The 26,436-nt window shown below is 38.9% G+C and overlaps 2 protein-coding genes across 2 annotated transcripts in view; both read right to left on the reverse strand.

Annotated features, from left to right (window-relative positions):
• BEND3 (BEN domain containing 3) overlaps nt 1-15,519 on the reverse strand; it is a 65,967-nt gene extending 50,448 nt beyond the window's left edge. Inside the window, exons 1-2 of the mRNA XM_073336921.1 lie at nt 15,473-15,519; nt 8,188-8,223 (exon numbers count right to left, since the gene is read on the reverse strand). The gene's annotated coding sequence lies outside the window, so the exon portion shown is untranslated. The remainder of the gene's footprint in view (nt 1-8,187; nt 8,224-15,472) is intronic.
• The window catches only part of PDSS2 (decaprenyl diphosphate synthase subunit 2), a 195,643-nt gene that overhangs the window by 15,407 nt on the left and 153,800 nt on the right, over nt 1-26,436 (reverse strand). The window contains exons 4-7 of the mRNA XM_073336930.1: nt 25,717-25,791; nt 16,519-16,692; nt 15,473-15,604; nt 8,188-8,223 (exon numbers count right to left, since the gene is read on the reverse strand). Of these exons, the coding sequence (XP_073193031.1) occupies nt 8,188-8,223; nt 15,473-15,604; nt 16,519-16,692; nt 25,717-25,791 (417 nt within the window). The remainder of the gene's footprint in view (nt 1-8,187; nt 8,224-15,472; nt 15,605-16,518; nt 16,693-25,716; nt 25,792-26,436) is intronic.

Consider the following 26,436-nt stretch of genomic DNA (forward strand, 5'->3'; position numbering starts at 1 on the left):
ACAATTTCCTAACTCAAGAATCATCGCAGCCAACACCGGGAGTTCACTATTAGACCTTGTCCTAACAGATTAAGAGGAACTGATCACAGAACTAAAAATTAATGGTATTTTACATACAAGTGATCATGACTTTATTGCATTTATAATGTGCAAACAGAATAAAGTCCAGACCAGTAATATGTATACTTGGTGCTTTACTAGAGCCAATTTCAAAAACAATTCTCAAATCAAATCAGCCTGGAGGAAGAATTTAATCAGAAAAATGTGAATGATAATTGGCAATCTTTTAAGAACAACTTACTAGATGCACAAAAAGCCACAATCAAAAAAGAAGGCCGTACTGGTTAGAAAACTGAACTGGTTCAGAGGGGAAGTGAAGGCAGATATAAAAAATAAAATATATATATACATACCTATATATACAAAATACACATATACATACACACAACAAATGGAAGAAAGGTGAAGCTGATAGTACTGAATACATATTCAGAAGTTAGGAATTCTAGAAAATTGCTAAGAGAAGCACAGGGGTGCAAGGAGAAATCTATGGCCAGAGGGATAGCTCTGTGGTTTGAGCATTGGCCTGCTAAACTCAAGCTTGTGAGTTCAATCCTTGAGTGGGCCATTTAGGGATCTGGGGCAAAAATTGGGGATTGGTCCTGCTTTCTGAGCAGGGGTTGGACTAGATGATCTCCTGAGGTCCCTTCCAACCCTGATATTCTATGAAAAGAAAGCAGGGCTAATGAGAATAAGGAGGAGTCTTTAAAATATATTAGGAGCAAAAAGAATCCTAACAACGGTATTGGTCCCTTACTATGTGGAAATGGTAGAATTATGAATACTAATGAAGAAAACATAGAAGTTTTCAGTAAATATTTCTGTCCAATATTTAAGGAAAACACAGATGATATAGTCTCATTATACAGTGTTAATACTCTTTTCATTCATCTAGTATCTCAGGAGAATGTTAAACAGAAACCACTAGAATTAGCCATTTTTATAGCTGAAGGTCCAGATAACTTACATTCAAGAGTTTTAGAAGAGCTGGCTGAGGAGCTCACTGGACCATTAATATTGATTTTTAATAAAAGTCTAGGAGCACTGGGAAACTTCCAGAACACTGGATGACTATTAATATGCCAATTTTTCAGAAGGGTAAATGGGATGACCCAAGTCATTATAGGCATGTCAGTCTGACATCGACACTGGGCAAGATAATGGAATGGCTGATACAGGACTCAAAGAATTAAAGAAGGGCAATGTGATTAATGCAAATCAACATAGATTTATGGAAAATAGAGCCTGTCAAACCAACTTGAAACTGGTTTTTGATGAGCTCACAAGTTTGATGGATAGAGGTAATAGTGTTAACAGAATATACTTAAAATCTTGTGAGACTTTGATTTGGTACCATACCATATTTTGATTAACATGGCACACACTAAATTGATTAAAAATTGGCTACCTGTTAGATCTCAAAATATAATTGTAAATGGGGAACCATCACTGAGTGGGTATATTTCCACTCTCGTCCTGTAGGGATAAGTTATTGGCCCTATGTCATTTAACATATTTATTAATGACCTGGAAGAAAATATAAAATCAGTACTGATAAAGTTTGCAGATGACATGAAAACTGGGAGAGTGCTAAATAATGAAGAGGACAGGTCACTGATTCAGAGTGATATGGATGACTTGGTAGACTGGGTGCACACAAACAATATGCCTTTTACTATGGCTAAATGTGAATGTATACATATAGGAACAAAGAACATGTGCCAGACCTACACAATGAGGGATTCTATCCTGGGAATTATAGGCCTGAATATCAATGACTCTGAAAAAGATTTGGGGGTTGTGATAGATAATCATCTGAACATGAGCTCACAGTGTAACTCTCTGATAATTTCATATCATTCTAGTTTTTTAATTAAAATGTCATGCAGTGCAAAGTCAAATGCCTTACAGAAGTCTAAGTATATCACATAACACTATTACCTTTATTGATCAAACTTGTAATTTCACCAAAAACAGATAACATATTAGTTTGACAGGATCTACTTTCCATAAACCCATGTTGATTGCATTAATTATATCATCCTCCTTTTGATTATTTATTGAGTCCCATATCAGCCACTTCATTATCTTGCCTGGGATCAATATCAGACTGACAGGCCTATAATTGCTTGGGTCATCCCATTGATGTTTTTTTTTAAATATTGGCACATTAGTTTTCTTCCAGTCTTCTAGAACTTCTTTGATGTTCCAAGACTTATTGAAAATCAACATTAATGGTCCAGTGAGTTCCTCAGCCAGCTCTTTTAAAACTCTTGGATACAAGTTAACTGGACCAGCTGATTTAAAATGTCTAGCATTTAAATATTAGATATTTAAAATATCTGCATTCAAAAGGAGTTCTTTTTTGGATTTACACATTATTTGATTACAGAATCACCAAAGGAATTAGTAGCAGTGGCTACACCGATCCTGCTGAGACAAAGTTTAATGAAAAAATACTATAGGTCATAAGCTACTGATATGAATTAGAATCCTCCATCCTTTCCACTTCACTGCTTTTTTGGGAGCAAATCAGTAAATAGGATGTACTGTAGTCCCATGGACTGAACTATGATGATTCTTTGGTACTTAATAAAGTGGAACACTATAGGACTATTGTTACGTGCAGCATGAGATTGTGAAACTGTTCCGTGACAGTGCTGTGGTACATTAATGCACCGACGATGGTGATCAATTCTGAATTTTGGGGAGGGGGGTTACTACTGACAGGACTAAGCTCATTATATTATTGTTATTATTTATTATTTGCATGACAGTTGGGTATCTTCAAGAACCCTTATTTCCTTAAATGTCACCTTTCTCCACCTTTTCTTTGGCTCTTTCCCCCTCACATCTTAAGCCAGTATATTAGTCTCATGCAGTGCAAGAGCTGCTGGGTACATCATTTCTCAGGTGACCTATTTCCAGTACAGGTACAAAATCTGTTTCCCATGTTAACATCCTATAAGTACATTGCTTCATACACAAAGCAATAAATTCACAGAATATATCAACACTGTGTGACATGCCATATTTCCCATGCCAGTTTGAAAGAAAGCAATCTGCAGCAGAGCAAATGAATAAGATCACATGTCAAAATTAAAAAAAAGCCCTACTCTGCTTAATTCCATCCTTTCAAGAAATGGCATCAAGGAAAATGCCCATTCCTTTCTGTAATACCATCATAATTGGTGGAAAAATTCATAAGGTAAATGGATGCACTCTGGTCCAGTAGACAGGCCAGAGAACTCCGAGATAGGGGTCTAGAGTTCTACTCCTTGCTTGGCCACTAAACTGTTGTATGACATCAGACAAGTAACTTCCACTGTCTGTGCTCTGGTTGCCCTACTTTGTCTGTCTGGTCTATTTAGACTAAATTATTCGGGGCAGGAACTCTCTCTTAAAAGGTATTTGTACATTGCCTCTAGGAGATACTGTAATACAAATAATAAATAAATAATTAAACAGGGAAGCTTTGTTTTGGTAGAACTGTATTACTTACTGTGCATGTTAAGAAAAAGGTAAAGCAGATAAAGGTGATTCTGGTAAATGAGATGTTTTGTCATAATAAAGAGAGAGAAATGAGGGTGAGACTAAAGGATTTTCCCCAGATTCACTGATCTGCTGTCTCCAGCAGTGACACAAGTGGCACCCGCCTCAGTCTTACTACTTTTTTGTGCGACTTGAGGCACTTAATACTAAAACAGAGGTAGAACTACTTTTTCATCTCAGGAAGAGACTTTCATACAATATGATGGTGGATCAATAATTTGTCTGGATGTGGTAGTGATGGTGTAGTTAAAAAAAAAAAGAACAGGGCATTCAGAGACTGATTAACAGCTTAGTGAGAAAAGGCTTTTTGGAATATCAAAGTCCTTGTGATAGTAAGATTGATATATTGGAAAAAACAGACTAAAAATTCTGCAGAATGAAATGAAGCCATTGGAATGGAAAACTAAGACCCAATTAAATTAATGAAAAGTATTTCCTCTTCATGTCAGAGCCCCAACTACATTTACTAGTGTCTCTGATGCATCACATGGACATTCTTCTTTGGTCAGTACAGACTTAGGGCTACAACTTTAAAACACTGTGCATCAAATGTGTAAATCAAAGTGCAGACAGAGACTCAAGAATAAAAAGGTACTGGAGGCTGTTTTATGCCATGCAAAAATAAACTCTATGCCTCAAAGCAGGCAGGGGGATGGATGGATCTCATTCTTACCTTCATTCATTATTTTTAATTGAAAATTGTATGAATATGTAAAATACACTTGAGAAGATCAACTAAGCAAACACAATTACATATATCCATAATATGTGTGTATAAATTAAAGCAGAATGGATTTTATTAATTTAGTTAAAAAACAAATAGGCTATTTCAATGTACTAAAATGGAAAATAATTGTATAGAAATTAAAATGGTATGCTTTTTTGATGTACTGTGGCCAGGGTTAGCAATCCTAACCTTAATAGAAGAACTATGGAGAAGAGAAACAAACATAATTAAAGGTATGGCAGAACTTTCAGTATGATGAGATTTCAGAAGCTAGGATTATCTGAACTTTGAAAGAAGAAAGATGAGAGGGATCTTGACTGAGGTAGAAGAAGCTTGAATGATGCGGCAAAAAATGCCTAGTCCTTCTTTTTATCATGTCAAATAGTATGAAAACAAAAGACAGGTTATTGAACTGATGGGCAATAAGGAAATATTTCTTGGCACTGTAAATAATACCAAGGAAATACGGAACTATTACGTGGTACTGTAAATAGTGAACTTTGAAATTCACTCTCATTCAGGTAAAATTAGAGTAATTGGGTACATCTACACAGCAATAAAAGTTCAATGTGACATGGATATGCCTGGCCCGAGTCAATTGACTCAGGCTCATGGAGTTCAGGCGTGCAGGGATAAAAGGTGCAGTGTAGACATTCAGGCTTGGGCTAGAGCCTGGGTTCTGAAACCCTGCAAGTATGGAGTGTCTCAGAGCCAGGTCTCCAGCCTGAGCCCAAATGTCTACACTACAATTTTTAGCCCTGCAGCCTGAGACCTGTGAGCCTGAGTCAATTGACCTGGGCTCTGAGACTCAGTGCTGTGGGTTTTTTATTGCACTGTAGATGTACCCATTAAGTCAAATACTTCAGCTAGATTTTCCAAAATTATAGGGTAATTTCATTGTCACAATCAAATTGATGACATCTGCAGCTAAGCAAGCCACATTAACACAAGGCTAATCAAATCTCATGCCACCAGGTTAAACCCAAGCACGTGAAGGGTAAAGGAATTCCCTTTCCCACTCAAATGAACATTACAAGTTGGCTAGGTGTATTATGGATTTTTCACCATCCTCTGAAGGAACAGATATTTGGAACTGCTGAGAACAATGTGGGAATACATAGACAAAGCCATATGATCCAGCACAGCAAATTTTATGTTAATCCTCTTATTTTACAGCTACAAAAATACTGTTGTGACAATAGAATAGAAGTGCAACAAGTCAAGAAAAAAGCCACAGAGTTTTTATAAGAATAAGTAGTCATCACAGAAGTTTCTCAGAGATGGACAGTTGAAGAAAAATTCATTTTGGTTCTTCTAAAAAATTAACAGGATTTGAGAAAGTCACACCACATGAAACGAGGTTTTGTCTGCTGTGGGAAAAATATCTACTGTAGTCCTATAAAAAGGATGATTATCTGAAGTAACAGTAAACTCAACTACAGAAATAATCTATAACTTGTTAGAATAGACACACATTTATAGAGTTTTTCGCACGGAACACTAGTCTACATATTAATTTTCCTTTAGATACATACTATACTGGCAGGATGAGATATAGAGCCTTTCATCTCTAGGACACTGTGACCAAAAGTTATTATCCGAGATCTCTTCGGTAATAGATGTGAAAGTGGTGTCAGTCCACTTCCTAGCTGATGGTTTCCACATTGCAGCTAACAACTATATTGGAGCGTCCACAGAGTAGTCAAAGACTGAATAGGGATGGAAATTCAACTATCCTTACATTCCTTTATGTGGTGCCTCCAGTACACAGAGATGAAATACAACAGAAGAAAACAAAAAATTAAATCCATGAAAATAGATTTTAGAAATTCTAAACAAGGACCACAAATAGGGGGAAAAAAATAGGGTGACTGGCTTTATTTACAACTAGAAACTTGAGTGAAAGACTGTCAGCATGCATATTAATGTGAAGATTTCCCTATTACTAGAGATACCCTGTGGACCTCAATTTTAGCTCATGCAATGAAAGGGAAGGTTTCTGGTTTCCGTGTTCAGTTCACAAAAAAGCTGTAATGCGGAGGTGTGTAGGAAGCAGCTACCAGGAGAGGGAAGACTCCCTTTTATGTACGACATGGGGATGAGGTGGGAGGCAGAAAGGTAAGAGTGCATAACATCACTGTAAAGATGTCATGGTCAGCAGTGCTGGATTAAAGAATTTTGGACCCTGTGCACTATAGAAATTGCTCCTCCCCACAATTCACTCAAATTTGGCTTGGCTGCTCCACCGTCATGACAGAGGGGCAGTCAGGCCAAAATTGAGTGGTGCTACAACCCTGCTCTAGCTCTGCTCCAGCCCGCTGCCAGCCTTGCATGGCATAAACATGGGCTGCTCAGCAAAGTGCTCCTGCTTCAAATATTTCCCACCTCACACCCAGACACCTGAATGTTCCTACTACTCCACATATACCGCAACAACCCGAGGCGCTGAGTTTCTAATGTGCTGGGGGCTGCTCCCCCTGGCTCCACCCTAGGCGCTGCTCCCACTCTACCTCTTCATCCAAGACCCCACCCTGGCTCCGCCTCTTCCTGTCCTGTTCTGCCCCCTCCCCTGAGTACACCCAGCCCTTGCTCCTCCCCTCTCCCCCCAGCACCCTCTGCACACCACAGAACAGCTGATCGCGACAGGCGGGAGGTGCTGGGGGAGGGGGCAGAAGGCGCTGCTGGGGGGTGCTAAGCACCCACCATTTTTTTTCAGCACCCACTGAGTCAGTGCCTATGCAACAACCCTCCACCACCCCCCCACTTACCCTGACAGCCCCCCCCACATCCCAGTAGCCCTGACATACAACTTGTTCACCTCAGCTCCACTATCCACAGCCCCCGCAAAAGGCCCCATCATAATTTAGTCCACCACCTCGAACACCTCCCACTCACCCTCAACACCTCACTCTGCAGTCCCCCAACACTATCCGCATAGCCCACCAACAACAACAACTTACCACCAGCCCCGCACCCCCCGGACCATCCTGAAAACTCATTGCCCCCCCCCCCCCAGCACTTCCCTCCCATTCCAGGTGGCTCCTCCCATTCCTAGCTCCATTCACTCCCATAGCCCGCCCGGTACTTTCATGGTGTGGGTCAAATTTGAGTGAGTGATGTTGCCAGGCCACAACACCACTCACTGAAATTTGGCCCATCTGCTCCCATATCATGAAAGAGGAACAGCCCAGCCCAGCTCTGAATTGTGCTGTGACCCCGCCCTCCAGGTTGCAATGCCACTTACTCAAATTTGGCCCCTCCACCTCTCTGTCATGAAAACTTGGCATATTGGGTCTCAGGATGACCCACCCAAATCCAGTGGTTGGGTCCACCCCGGAGATGGGACCCTGTGCAGGTGCACTGAGTGCACATTGGTTAATCTGGACGTGATGATTAGGAGGCAGCCTGAGAATGATTAGCTTAATGAAATACAGAGAACACAAAAGCAACAAACTCTTTAGAAGAGAAAATATTTAAAATGTTTAAAGTCTGAGGAGGCAAGAGGGATAATGAAAGTAACAATAGTAGTAAAATGGCCAATTTTGATACTTAGTGTTTAGTTTAATACAATTGGTTCCCTATATCAAGTAGTCCATCTGGAACATCATAGGCATAACCATCTGGCACTATCATTGTCAGGACACAGGAGTAGACTGATCAATGATCTAACCTGGCATGACAGTTCCTATGTGATGGGACCATCCTAATTGGCTACTCTTTGTTATAGAAAGTTAAAATGTCTCAGATAAATCTTTGACTAGAATGAAAAAAGCTTATCTGGAATATAAAACTTAAAAATGAAAGCATTAAATTTAAAATAAGATGTAGCCTTAATGTAATTTACTCACCTTAGTAAAGTCCATTAGATTCCCTTTATTTTGTGCCTTAAACATAAAAAGAAAGATTAAACATAAAATGTCATCTGTTACAGACTATTGTTATTTTTCTAGACCTTCTGCTTCTCTGTAAGAAGCAAGAATGAAATATGTAGCAAGCTATACATTACAATTAATATTTTAAAATTAACTAATTTCCTTAAGATTCTGAATTTTAAAAAAACAAATGAATATTTACTAGCTGAATGCCTCATTACAACATGGAAAGAGATTTCAATGGACACAGGCACATCTTTGGATATCTACAACGTTCAAAAGTTCTATCTAGATTAGACTACAGTTGATTCTTCAATTAAAAACATTTTAGACACAAGTAACAACTTCCTCCAAAAGCTTGCTGCTCGTATGGATTGAAAAAACCAGAGATCCAGACTATACAGTGTACTTCTGCCCAACAATAAAGGGATCAGAGTTATAAACAAAATCAATAATAGGTTTTTTTTTGTTTGTTTGTTTTTTAAAATAACTAACCCCATCCAGCTTGCATGTACACAGAGGGAAAAAGTCTAGACTCGGTCATTTTAAAGAGATAATGTCAAAGACAATGTCAAAGCTGGTAGACCTAAAATTAGACCTCACAGCTGTGTTTTGGCTTGGAACCATGCATATACACAGTGTCATCCCGTTGCTCATTTTCTGTGCTGTACTTAAAAGTAATCAGGTATCAAAATATAAAAGAATATTTTCTAACATGTTCCAGAGAAAAAAGAAAAGAAGTACTTGTGACACCTTAGAGACTAACAAATTTATTTGAGCATAAGCTTTCATGAGCTACAGCTCACTTCATCGGATGCATGCAGTGGAAAATACAGTGGGGAGATTTTATATACACAGAGAACATGAAACAATGGGTGTTACCATACACACTGTAATGAGAGTGATCAGGTAAGGTGAGCTTTACCAGCAGGAGAGCGGAGGGGAAAAAAACTTTTGTAGTGATAATCAAGGTGGGCCATTTCCAGCAGTTGACAAGAACGTCTGAGGAACAGTAGTGGAGGAAAATAAACATGGGGAAATAGTTTTACTTTGTGTAATGACCCATCCACTCCCAGTCTTTATTCAAGCCTAAGTTAATGGTGTCCTGTAGCAAATTAATTCCAATTCAGCAGTCTCTCGTTGAAGTCGGTTTTTGAAGTTTTTTTGTTGAAGAATTGCTACTTTTAGGTCTGTAATCGAGTGACCAGAGAAACTGAAGTGTTCTCCGACTGGTATTTGAATGTTATAATTCTTGATGTCTGATTTGTGTCCATTTATTCTTTTACATAGAGACTGTCCAGTTTGGCCAATGTACATGGCAGAGGGGCATTGCTGGCACATGATGGCATATATCACATTGGTTGACGTGCAGGTGAACGAGCCTCTGATAGTGTGGCTGATGTGATTAGGCCCAATAATGTGTACCCTGAATAAATATGTGGACACAGTCGGCAACAGGCTTTGTTGCAAGGATAGCTTCCTGGGACAGTGTTTTTGTTGTGTGGTTGCAGGTGAGTATTTGCTTCAGGTTGGGGGACTGTCTGTAAGCAAGGACTGGCCTGTCTCCCAAGATCTGTGAGAGTGATGGGTCCTCCTTCAGGATAGTTTGTAGATCCTTGATGATGTGCTGGAGAGGTTTTAGTTGGGGGCTGAAGGTGATGGCTAGTGGCGTTCTGTTATTTTCTTTGTTGGGCCTGTCCTGAAGTAGGTGACTTCTGGGTACTCTTCAGACTCTGTCAATCTGTTTCTTCACTTCACCAGATGGGTACTGTAGTTGTAAGAATGTTTGATAGAGATCTTGTAGGTGTTTGTCTCTGTCTGAGAGGTTGGAGCAAATGCGGTTGTATCGTAGAGCTTGGCTGTAGACAATGGATCGTGTGGTGTGGTCTGGATGAAAGCTGGAGGCATGTAGGTAGGCATAGCGGTAAGTAGGTTTCCGGTATAGGGTGGTGTTTATGTGACCATTGCTTATTAGCACCATAGTGTCCAGGAAGTGGATCTCTTGTGTGGACTAGTCCAGACAGGGTCCCTCTTGTATATTTTTAAACTGTTCCAACTCATAAAAAACAATACAGATGCAAGATTCAAAGTGTTGGGCTCCAGTGTATTTTTTCACTGGGTCATGCAGAGACCCGTATTTTGCCTAACATACACATTTTCTATATACAAAAATCCTTCTTACCTGGGACACACCTCTTTGTTTCTCACTTTATTTTCTTTAGCATCCTCTGCTTGTCAGACAATTTATTTCTCATTTTATTTTCTTTAGGACCTCGTTGAGCTCTCTTAGCTCTAAAATAGGTCTAAGACCCCTTTTACTTTGGGGTTAGGATGTAGAAAGAACAAAACCCCTTTCCCCTGAGTAACAGAGGGACTTTCTTTATGGTGCCCAAGAGAAGGAGAGACTGGGCCTCCTGTAGTAGAATGACCTCATGCTAGAGGTCCCTGAAGAGGGACAGGGAAAGTGGGTTGGGGGATAGGAATAAACTGAAGGATGTATCCTAATTCCACCATGCGTAAGACCCAATGATCCTTGGTGATATAGGACCAAGCACTTAGGAAGTGGAATAGGTAATTGGCAATTACGGGGATGGGAAAAGATGGCACTAGTATTCTGTCCTTGACCAATATATCAGACTGTTTATTTGAAGGATTCGGTTTGCTTGGATGAACTGGCAGCTGTGGAGGAAGAGGAAGGTGGCAGATGTCTTCTGTAACCTCTGCCCTTCTTCCTGGACAGGTCCTGGATATTAGTCATGAAACTTCAATACTGTTGGAAGTACTGTGGGCAAAAGGGCTTTCTCTTTGTTGTGGCATATATATTCCCAGAGACTTAAGGGATACTTTTGAATCTTTGAGACTATGCAGCCTCTCCTCAGTCTTTCTGGAAAAGAATGAAGGACTCTCAAAAGGGAAGTGTTGGATGGTGTGTTCAGTCTGTTGGTGGAGACCAGATGACTGCAGCCATGAACACACGTAGCATAGTGATGGCGGAGGCCATGCCTCGAGCGGCAGAATCAGCTTGCAAAGCCATTCTGATAACTAATTTTCCCTCATTCACCATCACTGAAAATTCCTGTTTCAGCTCGTTTGGAAACCTGTCCTTAAATTTTGAAATGTTATTCCTCAGGGGAAAATTGTAACAACCCAGCAGAGGCTCCTCGTTTGCAATTCAAAGCAGTAACCTTCCTGTTGAATAAAGCTTCCTTCCAAATGTTAAATTTCTTTGCTTCCTTGCTTTTTGGTGTGGATGCTTGGTGACCCTGTTTCTCCTCTCTTTCATTAGCTGAAGAGATTACCAAGGAGCTACCAAGAGGGGGATGATTACAGAAATGTTCAAAGCCCTGCCAGGGGACATAGTATTTCCTCTCTGCTCTTTTAGTGGTAGGGGGGCAGGGAAGATTGGGTCTGTAATGGCACCCTGACAGGCTCCCCATTAAATCGGGAGCATTACCCTAGAAGGTTCCACTGAGGCTAAAATACCTACAAGCCTGCACAACTTTTCCTGGACCTTTTCTGGTTGGATATCCAGAAGCACAAACATCCTCTTCAACAACTCCTGATGGTCTTGGTAATCATAAGCAGGTGGAGAAACAGATTCTGCTACCATTGCCTCATCAGGGGATGAAGATGAAGAGGCCAAGGGCTGGTGAGACTGAGCCTCCTCCAATTCCTCTAGCAGCAGCTCCTGAGAGTGAACATCCATATGCATGGTACCAGGTCCAACACCAAGGGTGGGTTGACTCTGGTGTAGGTGCTCACAACGCACAGCTGAAAAAGCAGGATGTGAATGGTGTTGGGATGCCCTTGATTGAGGAGGTAGACTCCAAGGGTTCCAGAAAGGCCACTGATAGGGCACTGGACCCCAACTATGTCTGGGCCATGCATCCTTGTCATATGGGCCATGCTGCAACTGAGGCGGGTACCATAGTGAGTAGGCACTCCATGGGAGCTGATGAATGTGCACAGGTTGTGACATGTAAGAACTGACCTCAGAGTCCAATAAGGAGTCCGCTTCTTCTGACTGGGAGGAGCTGACCCCATTGGTATTGGGAAGATAGGTTCATAGCCTGAGGATGGAGGCACTGGCAAGATCATGTGTGGTTCCCCTGGTCAGTACCAATCCAAGAGGTACGTTAACTATCGGGTCTGACAGTACCGTACAATGTGTAGAGCTGGAGCAAGAAGAGTAGACATCGATACCTTTGGCATGGGTGCCAGGTAAAAATTCTGAATGGCCAGGGAAATGGGTACTGACAGGTTCAACAACTCTCTAGTGACTGCATAAGCTTCAGATGTGGACGGCACTGGGAAAGACTCCTGATCCTGCAGTACGGATATCTGAGCAAACATTGAGGCAGAAACTGTAGGAATCAGTCTCAATAGGCCTGACTTTAGCTCTGGAGACAATGATCTTCCATGACTTGAGGCCTGCACTGGAAAGTGCCTCTTATTTGAGCACACTTACATGTCCTTGCATGAGCTAGACATCTGCTCCAAAGATTTTGAAGTATCTTGTGCTGAGTCCTTAAAAGATTTATGGTGCCTTTTCTTTGGTACTGGCAACAGCAATCTCTTCCCTCAGTACAGCCAAATCAGGAGAAGCACTGCTAACCCGCTCTGAAGGCTCTAATGATGGATGGCGCACTGACTCCAAGAGTAAATCCTTAATTCTGGCTGCTCTGTCCTTCTTAGAGCAGGGCTTAAACCTCTTACAGATGTGTGACATTTGTCACTGACCTGAGCTTCCCACAGCGCTTAAGACAGATGGACTGAGAGTTCTTGGCAGGCATTGATTTGCTGCAAGAGCAACAGGACTTGTAGCCTAGAGACCAAGGCAGGATTCCGGAATTGGCACCAGCACAATTATCAACTATTATTCTAATTCTAAAATATGCTAAAACTCTCAAAACTAACCAATGGGTACTATGTACAAGACGAAACAAAGGACTTGCAAAAGTAACAGCAGCAGCTCCAGCAACCGTCATGGGTGGCAACTGAGGGGATTCAGGGGTGGTTCTGCCATTAATACCTTCACACAGTAGTGTGAGGCAGCAGAGGATGCTTGAATTGAGGAAAGGTTAAAAAAACAGTGCAGGTTTAGTCTTGAGAAAAGAAGACTGAGGGAGGACCTGATAGTCTTCAAATATGTTAAGGGCTTTTATAAAGAGGGATAGTAGTCAATTGTTTTCCATGTTCACTGAAAGAGGACATGTAGTAAAGGACTTAAATCTGTAGCAAGCAGTGCCGTCCAGAGGATTCAGGGGGCCTGGAGCAAAGCAATTTCGGGGGCCCCTTCCATAAAAAAAAGTTGCAATACTATAGTATTCTGCGGGGCCCGGGGGCAAATTGCTCCACTTGCCCCCCCTCTGGGCGGCCCTGGTAGCAAGGGAGATTTAGGTTAGATATTAGGAACAACTTTCAAACTAGGAAGGTAGTTAAACTCTGGAATAGGCTTTCAAGAGAGGTTGTGGAATCCCCATCACTGGAGGTTTTTAAGAACAGGACTGACCTTTCAGGGATGGTCTAGGTTTACTTGGTGGGAGCTGGATGAACTCTCAAGGTCTCTTCCAGCTCCACATTTCTATGATTCTATTAATTGAACATGTATAACGAAGTATTTGGATTTGCACCGCTAACCTTTACTCATAATGAGATGTTTTTTGTGGAAGCTGCAAAACTATCATCAACTTAAGTTGCATTGATGAACAAATACATTCTAACATATTATCTAAGAGGATGCATGGTAGATTTCCCATTTTGTATTTTGATGTAATGATAGCTAATTGAAACACTACTTGCTTTCCATGGGGGAAAAAAACAAAAAACAAAAACCTTTTACCACCCTATTTTCTTTCAGTTAGAATTGCTTCAGTGCGTGCATAATGTCCCTTTTTAGTTTAAAAAGAATTAATTAGTGGACAGACAGAACTGGAATCCTGCAACCTATTCTGGATTCTGCAGATCGGAAATTGCAGTGAGAGGGTAATGGTATTATCACAGCGCAGTTTATGAAAACTTTTGAAACATATTCATCCAAATCTATTTTCATTCAACACATACAGGAGTCTTGTGTCAAGGCTGCAGAATTCTAAGACTTTTAGTCATATGCTGAATTACCATTCTCTAACTTTAAAATTAGAAGGCCTCAGTTTGGTCAGAAAGAATGTATTTTTCCTGTATGAGAGTAAGGTTATATTCGCCTATGAGAATGTATCTAACAAGGCTCACTACTGCGACTCCGCCTCTTCGCCCACAGCACATGAAGATAGTTCTGAGCCTATCAGTCATAAATGTAGAACTACTCATAAGCCCCACTCCTGGCCTCTCCTCCCGCATTTTACTTTCAATTTGAACAGCAGAAAAGGCAGCAAAAGAGCTCCCACCTCGAATGTGAATTTCTGGCTCTTTAGTTTACAGTGGCATCTCTCTTTCATTTTCTAAATTATCTTTGAAGGCTAATTAGTTTAGCCATTTTAATTTGATTCTGGTCATCTCTCTATCTACAGGCACCAAAATGGCCAACATGTTGAAGACAGACAACGTACGGAGGTAGAGTTCTTCTTGTCAGGTACAGCTACAATGTTATGGGAAAGGGGATATCTGTACCACCAGAACTCACATGCTGAAATTCACCAGCAGGGCATCCAAAACTAATACTAATAAATCTTTGTTCCACATTACCTCATTACCACCAAAAATCTTCCTGACAAGGTGGGCAGCTTGCACAACTAGGGTAGGAACCCTGGGAGGGTGCTTTCCAAGACTGTTTAGACATGGGGAACCCATGCAATTGATGTAGGCTCACTAGATGGTGCTAAGTCTTGCCTTTTTTTGGGTGGGTCTTACTTGTTCTTGTCCTCCTCCTTGTGTCATTATTATTTATTTAGCCTAGGAGCCCTAGTTATGGACCAGAACCCCACAGTGCTAGACATTGGACAAACACACAAGTTTGCATTACACAATCATCTTGTTCTTATCTATTAATCTTATTAGGGAATTACTAGAGGGAAAGAGGAATTTGGAGCTAAAAGCTAATCTCCATGTTTCAGCAGTCAAAGAGACACTGAATAGCTAGGGAATGGGGTTAACCTCTATATCCTCTGTCTTTGAGTACTCTTTGCTTCTGTGTTTCTTCATAGATGGCCCCATAACACTGAGCCTAGAGTTTTCCAGAAGCTGGGAGAAGAGGGAGATGAATGACCAATCTAAAAATTATTGTAACACTACAAATTCACTTTAAACTTAATTTATAATTTACCTCTCTAATCTGCTTAATCCAGGCTTCCCTTCCAAGAAACTCCTGATGCAGGACTACAGGAGCAGAATTTAAACTAAAAGCCACAGAGTCACTAGATTTTCCTTTAATAAATGGCTGGAGGTCCGAGTGTAGCTGCAAGAGAGGGTGAAAACATTTTTGTTAAATAAAAAAAGACTGGTACAACTTAGTTTTTAGGGATTGAAATGATTATCTCTAGGTAAATAAAAACTAATTTAAAGATTAGAAAACCCAGAATGATATGAATAACTCCAGTGCAGACTAAATTCACATAACTTTAGGAAAGGAGCACTGCTGGATTAACAAACCAGAAACTTCATATATCAAAAAACTCTTAACATTTAAATTACTATACTTTTACCATATGTCAGACAATGGTGGCCTTAGGCTTCCGATATCTATGCAGCCACTTGTGATCCTGCTCCTCCAGGAGCCCACCCCTACATACACACATTCAACCATCAGCCAGAGACCCATCTCCAATTCCATGTCCCTTGATCTATTCCTACACTATCCTCCTCTGCTTTGATAGCTGTACTTTGGCTCCACCCTCTTAGCTCCATATTGGGGAAGTGATGGGGGTTGTTTAGCAGAGGCTGCAAAAAAGTGGGGAGGGACAGTTTGCCACAGCTGGGAAGGGGTATGAAGTCGGCGGGTGCGTACTAAGGTGAGGGAGTGGGAGAAAGAGAGTTGTTAGTATGTGGTGGTGAGAGTGACCCAGTCATTCATGGGAAGGACTCTGTTCTTTAAAATTGTGAGTGGTATAAGAATATTTTCCATTTCCCAGGACCTATGGGAGTTACTTGATGCAATATGAATACATTTCTGATACACTGAATATTTTATAAACAGTAGTTTTCTGTGACAAGCATATGGCTCTTTATACATATTGCCAAATTGGATAATTACAAGTGAATTCATTTAAAGTATCCACTAAACTCAGACCGAAAAGAGACTCAAAAGAAGAAGATTAGAGAGGTTCTCATCTACCCTTTCAGTAGAAGACTGAACAAAGAGAATAGGCATACCTTATGACTCATAGACATGTTCTTTCCATACTGAAATGCCATATCCTGGATCTCAGCATCATGCTTTGCTAATTCCATTGCAGCCTGGCAGCTCTTTGCCAACAAGGCACTATGGGATAGGAAAATCTGTTCTTTCCAAGTTGATATTCCAATATCATGTGTAAGACAGTTTTGCTGAAAATGAAATGAAGGCTAAAATGAAAAAGCCGAAACTATGACATAGGAAATTAAAAACACAGCTATGCCACCTAGGAAACTACCACCTACTGTAAATTCCAAGGCTGCGGACTTTAATGTGTCATGCAAAATAGCCACTCGCCCAAAGAGTATTCCTGCACGAGGTGATGGGAAAAGTGAAAACATTACAGCGCATTTTAATTGCTGAATTGTAGAGTTGCTGCTCCCCCCGCCAAAACTAAAGCGGGTAGAGCTTCAATTATCTTTATAATAGGTTTGCCTCTGAATTTTCATGTCACTACAATATGAACACTGGCAGCCAATTACATTCCTACTGACTTACTGGTTAAAAAGTGTCCTGTGCAATACACCACTCACTGGCACCTCTCACCAGCAAGCAAGAAAGAAAAGAACTGACCATTTAAACATTGAGTGGCATTTCTAAGAAACATGTCAAGACACTATATGATTACATCAAATGCTACACTACAGCCTCTTCCTATACATTCTAATATATATGGGATTTTAATGAAGGGAAAAAAAAGAGACCAAAGGCCTGTGAAGGATGTTTTGGGGATGCGTCTTTTTTGCTTCTCTATTATCTTGATTTTTTTTTACATTAGAAATATCAGGAATGTCAAGTTTCAATTTCCCTGGAGGACTCTGACAGATCTCTCAGATGTTCATTGTGAGCTACAATGCCTTAACTGTAGGATCAAGGATGCTAAACCTTTAACAGTCTCTTTTTATCCAAAATGTTAACTAAATTTATATTTTAACAAAACCAAAAGAAAATATAATCAGTTTTAACAATCTGACACACACTTTTCCCCAGTCAATTGTTCAGCTTAACTCTCTTGGCTCTTGTGATGTCATCATTTCACTAATCAGTGTCTTCAAGGCTAGACAGATCCTGACATTCTAATTTTTATATATACATATATAAATGTCAAGCTTTCTTTATTAATTGTAAAGAAGTAAAAAAGATCTCAAAGTCCAGTTTTTGTGACCCGTTTGCAGGTCCCCTTTAAAAAGGTAAAGGAAACATAGGTTATAAATGTACGTATGTAAAGAAATGGTTTCAAAATTTAAATATTAAGCATCATATTTAATTTCTCAATACAATGAAATTTACAGCACTGACTGAGCCAAAAGGTAAAATTTTACAAAGTGAGAAAAGAAACATCTAAGAAGACCCCCCTCCCCTACTGTTACTTCAATTAAATTGCTTGGAAATGAATAAGAACTAAATCTGTGTGACCTCATAATTTTCTACTGGGTAGTATCTGTCATGAATTTTGTAACAAATGAAATAAAATCCCTCTATTCAGCTCCAATCGTCCCGCTTATGAACACTGCCAAGGAGTGCTGCATTACTGGATAGAAAATAATACGAGATTGATGGGAAAATTAGCAGAATTCTGTAATGCAAAATAACCAAACATTGTATCAAAATTCCATTGCCTTCAGACACACCCCTGCCTTTTACAGGAAGGGGAAAGAACAGAAAATGACATGTTTGCTACTATGTATGTGATGATAATTTACAAAGTCAAGATTAAACTTTAGGTAGGTCCCATTTTACTACGATATTTGCCTCATAATGCCTTAGTTCAGCCCAGAATATATGCAAATTTCCATGATTGGTAGAATGACAAAAATGATAAATAAGAACTGGTACCAAAAATAAATGCTCGATCATTTTCTCACTCAGACATAGGTTAATTTAAAATAATCTGGAGATGAAGCTCTGGGAAGCTGTGACTCAACTTTTTTTACTCAGGACCAACCAGCTAAGATAAAAATGTGTGCTTATTAAAGCTTATTGGATGAAGATTAGGACAACCAACTTGCAGTGATTTTGCAATTATTTATTTTAACCCGCATGAAAAGAGAAGTAAACTAGGAAGTTTAACAAAAACAATCATTTATGAAGTTACAAAGTCCTTAAAATGCTAGCTGTACCAAGCCTCTGAAACATTCACACACCAAATACAGATTGTGACATCACTACGAACTGCAGCTACTGAAGAGACCCTGCTAACCTTACTCATTGCAAGTAATTCTACAACATTTTCCAAAAGTGCCATCTTTTAGACAAAAATGTAGAAATACTAAGTATTTTTGTGACCTTCATTTGAAGTCTTGAAAATATTTGAGAAAGGTGGAAACTTATTCTGAATTTCTACAATGTTATCTAAAAGAAATACTTTATTTGGGCTATTAATGAGGGCATGATTTCACCAGATGAGCTAATTTCTGCTCTTTCTGTAAATCCAGTGCAACTCCAATGAAATTAGTGGATTTATTATATATTTACAGTGACAACACCAAATTTGTCCCTAATAAAAAGTGATTTTGGATACTGATCTTTGAAAGATGCTGATTTTTTTTTAAATGTACAAATTTTCACTTTTTGTCCTTAAATGTGGAATTGTGAAAAAGTTGTTAGAAGGATCTGAGCAAAATCTTAACATTTAAAAGTTTACCAATATTACATTGCTTCTACTACAGGCACTTTGAAAAAATGTTCCCTACTTTGCTGTTTCCTTAATATTTTTATAAAACAACAGAATACTACACAGCTTTTGTATATACTTAAAATTTTCAAACATCCAAAATACATATTTAAATTTTCTATGCTGAAAAAATATGCTCAAAGGCAATGTATTGCACTTTCTTACATGGATATTGAGAATCCCCTGCATACATAATTTGGGAGCCAAACTATAATACAGTCCAGTCAGAGAAAGTCTTGACAACCTTCTTTCAGGAGCGCTCTATGGTAAAAATACTTAAACCAAATGCCATGAAGGCAGTCATCTCTCAGTGAAATTTTTGTAAATTGCATTGCAACAACTGGACTAGGCAAAAACCATTGTTTCCCCCCCAAAAAAAAGACCTACAGCTGTAATTCAGTTCAACAACATTACCTCCTGATAAAGCTTGTCATGTGTCAGTTTGGCCATGTTTACACTAGCAAGTTCCAATACAGCTGTACTGCTGTAAGATAGGTCGTGTAACTGTGCTATGCCGACGGGAGAGAGCTCTCCTGTCGACACAACAAAACCACCTAAATGAGTGGCAGTAGCTATGCTGATAGGAGAGCATCTCTAAATCATTTGAACACATCAAGGAGAAGAACTATAATTAGCTATAGACTGCAAACTACACAAAAACTGAAGTTACACCTGTGCAGGTGAAATGGGTGGGATTTCTCCCTTTATTTTTTGAAGCTTCTATATCAGTAAGATGAAGGAGTCACTGGATGGCTCAAAGGATTGATAACAGAATTTGGAACTTTCCATCTTTACATCGCTTTAGTTCATGATCAGACATTTAGTATCTGATGACTGTTTAGTGGCGTATATGAAATAAGGCGATGGTTTTAGTCATACTCATTCATAGGAGACGTGATGCGTCTAAATCACAAAAGAAACCATCACAACTGGCACCACTGCTGGCTGTGTCAGAGGAGCCAAAAACTGAATGAACAGTGGCTGAATTAACCTCTCATTCATGGAGGCAGACCCTCCAAGATATAGTTAAGGCACCCTGGGGAAGCCAGCACTGGAAGAAATTGGTCTCCAGGCCTGTGAATCCAGCACTTTTCTAAGCATTAAATTCAATTGAAACTATACACACTAAAGTCTAGCAATTGGTTTGTTTTTATTATTAGATCCATCTTATGTACAATATTCATATTATCTTTGTACCTTAATGACTTGACAGTTTAAAGTACAAAGAAACAACATTGCCACTTTTCACATTATACAACCTAACAACTGATGCTTTAAAAGTTTACTTTGAAATATTGTAACTGCAAGTGGGAAACTCTAAGTAAAACTGATGCTCCCATTTCACCAACCTCAAGATCAGTAAAGATGTTTACATTTTATACAAATATTTACTGTTTTGATTTTAGAAAGAAATTGGCTTGCTGGGAGGTAAAGCCATTAAATTCTCAGACAGTGCTTAAACTGTAAAAATACTCTTTCTAGGCAATGGAAAATAGAAAGAGTTTCTAGAGAATCATCACATGTTTTACACCAAGATTTTTACCACTTATACCTATCACATTTATGGTAGCAAATATTAAATTAATTTTATGTACTTAATACAAAGTAGCACTTAAAATCCACCCCCCCCACCTCACCAAACCACCTTAAAGTAGCTCAAACTGGTTTCTGTGTCTCCCAGAGAAGAATTAGATGGTATTTATATAAATACATGTCACGATTCATTTGTAAGCATTTTCAGCACTGCATACAAATGTTACAAAACACACACCTTATTGGAGTGCTCCAAAATGCATAGCAAGAATTGGCAGGACTCAAAGTCACATCTTTTGGATGAAAAATGTAGACATTCAGAATACGTTTTATAACTAAGGTTTTTTATTTGGATACACAGCAGCACTTGCTTTGCCACCTAATTTTGCACAATATGAGACTGTCTAATCCATTTACAACTCAAACTTTGGTCTAATCCTTATTAAAATAAAAATGCATATATAAATCAAGCATATTTTATTTTTGATTCAATCTCAGGATTTGAGTTTTAAATTGGATGGTTCAACAACTTCTATTCTACACAGAAGGATAAAAATAAGTCAATAAAATTATGGCTCTCTAATGGTAGCAACACATTTATCCTACAAAACATTTTCATTTGACTGATGTAAGCTTTAACAGATGTCTTCCTGCTTGTTGGACATGACAGAGCATGTTTTATTGGTCTATTAATACATGCCTTCAGTGCTTTGTGAGGAACAAGGGTGAGCGCAAATGGGCCAATAAAACACATGCTGGAGTGCTCCAGTACTTTCATCATGACTCTCTAAAACAATAGAATTTTTTTTAAAAAGATGGTTGGGAAAAGTTAAATTTTAAACATATGCTTTTACTACAAAAAGTAGTTCATCATGGAGAACTACTTCAGACTGCAGAGAAAAGAGTAATAGTCGAGAAAGACTATTAACATTCCACTGTTAAAAACGATATAATCAAGCTGGTTGTGTCTAGCATGAGACATTGTGAATATTCAGATTCAGGAGCTAAGGAAAAGTAGTGCAGTGTTCCTTTTCAAAAAGCTCCTAATTTCTCATTTAAGTTAATAAGAATGATCTGGTAGGTAAAGTGCAAGACTAAGAACCAGTGCATCTAAGTTCTTGGCTCTGCTACAGACTTGCTGCATGACTTTGAAAAAGTAACTCTACTTTTCTATATCTCAGTTTCCCCATCTGTAAAATGGGGACAGCAATACTTCCCCTACTCACAGGATTTTGAGGCTTCCTTTGTTAACAAGTGTGAAGTGCTTTGAGAGCCTCAGATGTAGGCACTCTAGAAGTCCTAAAGTATATTGTAAATGTTTTAGAAGAGGTTTGTAAGTTTTAGAAGGCCTACTCACTCCTAAAGAGCTGAGCATGGAGGCTAGGATCACCATAAGTGGTATTTTTCTTTGAAACAGGGCAACCACGCCCACAACTGAACCTTCAAGAAAAAGCCCACTTTGACACGGCTATTCATTGCAATCCACAGTGTGTAAGAGGCACCTTGGTTGGTTCGAACTTTTAATTTCAACTAGATGTAGGTTTGAGAAAATGGAAGAAGATTGGAAGAGTCCCTTCCACTCACACTCATAAAACTAAACTTTAGGCTACCTTTGCAACTAAAGCCTATAGCTTTTGGTTTAAAGTATCATTCAAAATAACAGAGAAAGGGAGGAATCTTTATTTTTATTTGCCCATTTCAGTTACAGAATGGTTTTACTCACTATATAAATAAGATGATGATGAAGAGGGCTCAACTAAAAAGTGATAAAATGGGCTGGCCACAGTATGGCTTTGCAAAGGAAAAATGATAGACAGAGTTGTCATATAATTACATCCAATAAATGTCTTCAAGGAGTCTATACAGGCCAATCTGCTTGGGGCAAAAATATATTTAATCTTTATAGTCATCCAAAGATGGTATAACAAAAACATTCCAAGGGATCATAGGCCTGATGTGTCAGAGAGGAGTGAATTATAACAAATGATGTAGTTCACTGTAAAAGTTAGTTTAAATCTAACAATTAAAGTGGACATCTAGCACAGCTCACCACAGACTGTTGAACAAAAGGTTGTACAGCACATGATGGTTGTAAGCACCATTTTATGGTCATACTTCTCACTTGAAGCCCAATTTTTCTGCCTCGGACTTTAAAAAATATTCTGTTTTTCCAAATTCATAACACAAGGTTCTCTATTATGAAGAATGTTATCTACTAACATCTCTATATAAGAAACAGGAGTTATCTGACACTGGAGAGTACAGTGGCATTGTAAATTTTTGTATTACTCTTTTACAACTGGAAACTTCAGTTCAGATTCTAGATTTGGTCACATATTATGACTTTTTGATGCAACTAAGACAGGACCACCAAATAACATAGCACATGAGGCAATGTTTGCTCAAGACACGTCCAGGACATGGATGCAGGCAGAAAGGGGTGTTGCATTGGCAGAGTAGTGTGGGGAAGCTAGCAAAGATAATATGTGTAATTATGAAACAAGCCTCAGTGTTCTCCAATTGGCTGAATAGATCATAAAGGAAGTAAAGTAGGTCACACATTTGTGTTTGATATGGGCTTAACTGGTGGCCATATCTGACTCACTAAAAGTCTAATCTTTAGATACTATACTATGTGTTAATTTATATTATTACAACATACTAATTATGTTTAAATTAATCCAGTTTATTTTAGTAAAGCATCATTGTACTCCCAACTCTTGCCAGACAGAATAGCTCATTGCTTACTATAAAAACAAAACCATTATTTTGGTATCTTTAACTTGACATTTTTCAGCTGGGCTCAGTGATCTTACACTTTCCCTATGCTTGCTGAGCGCTTTATAAATGTGGTAGAGCATTACATTTTTCAAGCTCTTCTGAGGTAGTATGATTATCTCCTGACAGCCCTCAGACCAACATGCTGCCAAGTAAAGAGAAATAGGACTAAGACCTGCTGCAATGGCAGACACCCAAAAAAGTCAAGAACATTTCTAGTAATACAGAGGATGTGGTTAATCTAAAATGTGCAAATGAAATCACAGTGAAGCAGCCCCATTGCTAAAGTCACCTATGTGAACTTTACCCTTTAAAAAAGCTATTTTAAGTAAAACATAGCTGAGGTTTGGTTGTATTTAGAAAAACCTGCCCGGCTTATATAAAATACAATTTTAAAAGTTCTTTTAACATATTTGTATTAATAAAAATATGTTTTTCCTTTTAAAATATAGCCTTGCATATAGAGCTTGAGAGAGGTAGCTTAACTGGCAAACTGGAAGACTGAAGTCATCTGTTTGTCTACAGATTAGGTATAGCAGGTGCAGAAGTAGTTCAAACTTCCCACATAGTTTTTGTCATGTGCCTCAACCCTAACCTAGAGGAATAAGTTCTAGGGGTGAGCGAATAAGATATCTTCCATGCCCTTTTAACCACTACCATTAACATGGATGCCAAGTGTGATGGTACTTTATATGATCTAGACTTATATCTACTTGGAGCTAAACTGAGATAACTCATTTCACTTGCTCTGAACAACAAGATAGCAGGATTAGCCTGAGCTCTATTTTAAACTGAAGACTTATAAGTGAGGGGCTCCATATGCCATCACTTATCCCCCAAGCCATCTTGCCTCCCAATGTTATTCCTTTAAGGTTAATATTTCTGAAATGGCTTGCCCATCTGAGATTGTTTTGTTTCTGTTAATATGCTCCACTTAAAAAACATCCTAGCTTACAATGTGCATATGCACACACTTGTGATCATCTCAATAGTGTAAATCCATGCTTTTTGATAGAGTAAAAACATGCTATTAGGTGAAATGAAGAGGTAATAATGAGGATTCTAAAATAGGAACTTCTTAATACACACAGTGTTAAGAGATAACCATGGTAAACGAAACAAGATTTCTTAGTTTACCATTCTGCCAAAATGAAATCACGTTAATAAGTGACTCAAAAAATCTTAATTCCAGTTTCATCAAAAGAATCAAAGCAGTTCATCAGAGTCCTGCCATGCAGCAAAGTAACAACAGTAGTGTGGCATATTTATATTTGTCTTTGAAATAAACTTTGCACCTCAGAGTCATGTAAATGATTTGAACCATTTTCTTTGACCAGGTCAATTGCTCTCTGTGATACATGCAAGAATGACTTTTTTTTTTTTTTTTTTTTTTTAAAGAGGAGCATAGCACAGCTCTTTGTGCCTCAGCACAAGACTTCCATTTAGCTCACCTAATAAAGCTGCTACATTTACGAATAGAAAGGTCCTGGTTTAAATTTTGGCTTCAGTGACTGCAAATTCCACACACCCAAGCAGCCAGGATATGAAAAATTATGTGACCTAGCAAAATCTACTTATACAATGTATTTGTCCACCAGTTCACAGACAACATGTTGGTCCACATTTTTTAAACCTTTTAATACTAATGAATATGTTTCTAGTCCACTATTTGCGGGTATTCTGATGAGCTTGTTTTAACAGAACCCTTACTAGAGGCATTACTGAGTGAGGTCTGTTTAGTGTCCATGCTAACTGCAAGTTTGTTTGTTTGTTTACGAATTAAAAATTACAGAATCTCTCTCTCTAAGCATTTCTAGTGGTTCCCATCATCCATTATGGCAGAATTGAGGTGCCATACTAAAAGCATTTCTGAAGCTTGCTGAGACTGTAATTAGTCCTATAGAATCATAGAATATCAGGGTTGGAAGGGACCTCAGGAGGTCATCTAGTCCAACCTCCTGCTCAAAGCAGGACCAATCCCCAATTTTTGCCCCAGATCCCAAATGGCCCCCTCAAGGATTGAACTCACAACCTTGGGTTTAGCAGGCCAATGCTCAAACCACTGAGCTATCCCTCCCCCTTTCTCCTCTTTCCTTTAAGCAAACAAAAAAGTCATCATGATATTTACTGTTGTCACACATTTATTTAAAACAAACTACTTGAATAAAGTGCAAGGACTCAAAAATCTTACCTCTGATAAGTTAGAATTGTCATAGTATATTCCTTGCACTAGGTCACCAATTGCACTTGATATGAGCTCCACAACCTGGAAAATGAAACAAAAAAACCCCAACATTATTTTTTAAATACGATCAATTACCTGATTGTCAACACAGTGCCTAGAAGCCTCACTAACATTCCTTGTAGGATCATCGCTTAGGAAGGCTGCATGGGCTACCAGAAGAGATTCTGGCAAGATTATTTTTTTTGCCACCTAATGAGGAAGAAACCAGATCCAAATCTCCATACTGGAACTTTAAGCAAAGTCCTTTCTCTTTCTATCAAAGCTTTAAGTTAATACAAATGAGAACCAAGTAATATTTATTTTCCTAAGAGTGTGAACTATAGAGTGTATCCTCACAAGGATATACACAGTACTCCTAAATTCCAGTTCATGAATATGAGACAATAATCCCATCTGGGTTTGTTGGGGGTTTTTGCTGCCAAGTAGATATTTCACTATATACCTCACTGGGAGCTACTAAAATTCTAATCTTCACTGATAATACAGAAAAAGTCAGAATCCATAGAAAGCTAACCTTTCAAATGTGATCATTTAGTATTTGAGTGTACTGGGAATGCTCTGTGGATGTATTTAGTGTATGGCCTAAGGGTCAGCTGTACTCATAGAGTGAAACAGTCTGCAACACAGGAATGTTTAAATCAGATTTATCAATCTATACTATCTTCA

The sequence above is a fragment of the Lepidochelys kempii genome, chromosome 3 (genome assembly GCF_965140265.1).
Source record: "Lepidochelys kempii isolate rLepKem1 chromosome 3, rLepKem1.hap2, whole genome shotgun sequence".
NCBI classification, from domain to species: domain Eukaryota; kingdom Metazoa; phylum Chordata; order Testudines; family Cheloniidae; genus Lepidochelys; species Lepidochelys kempii.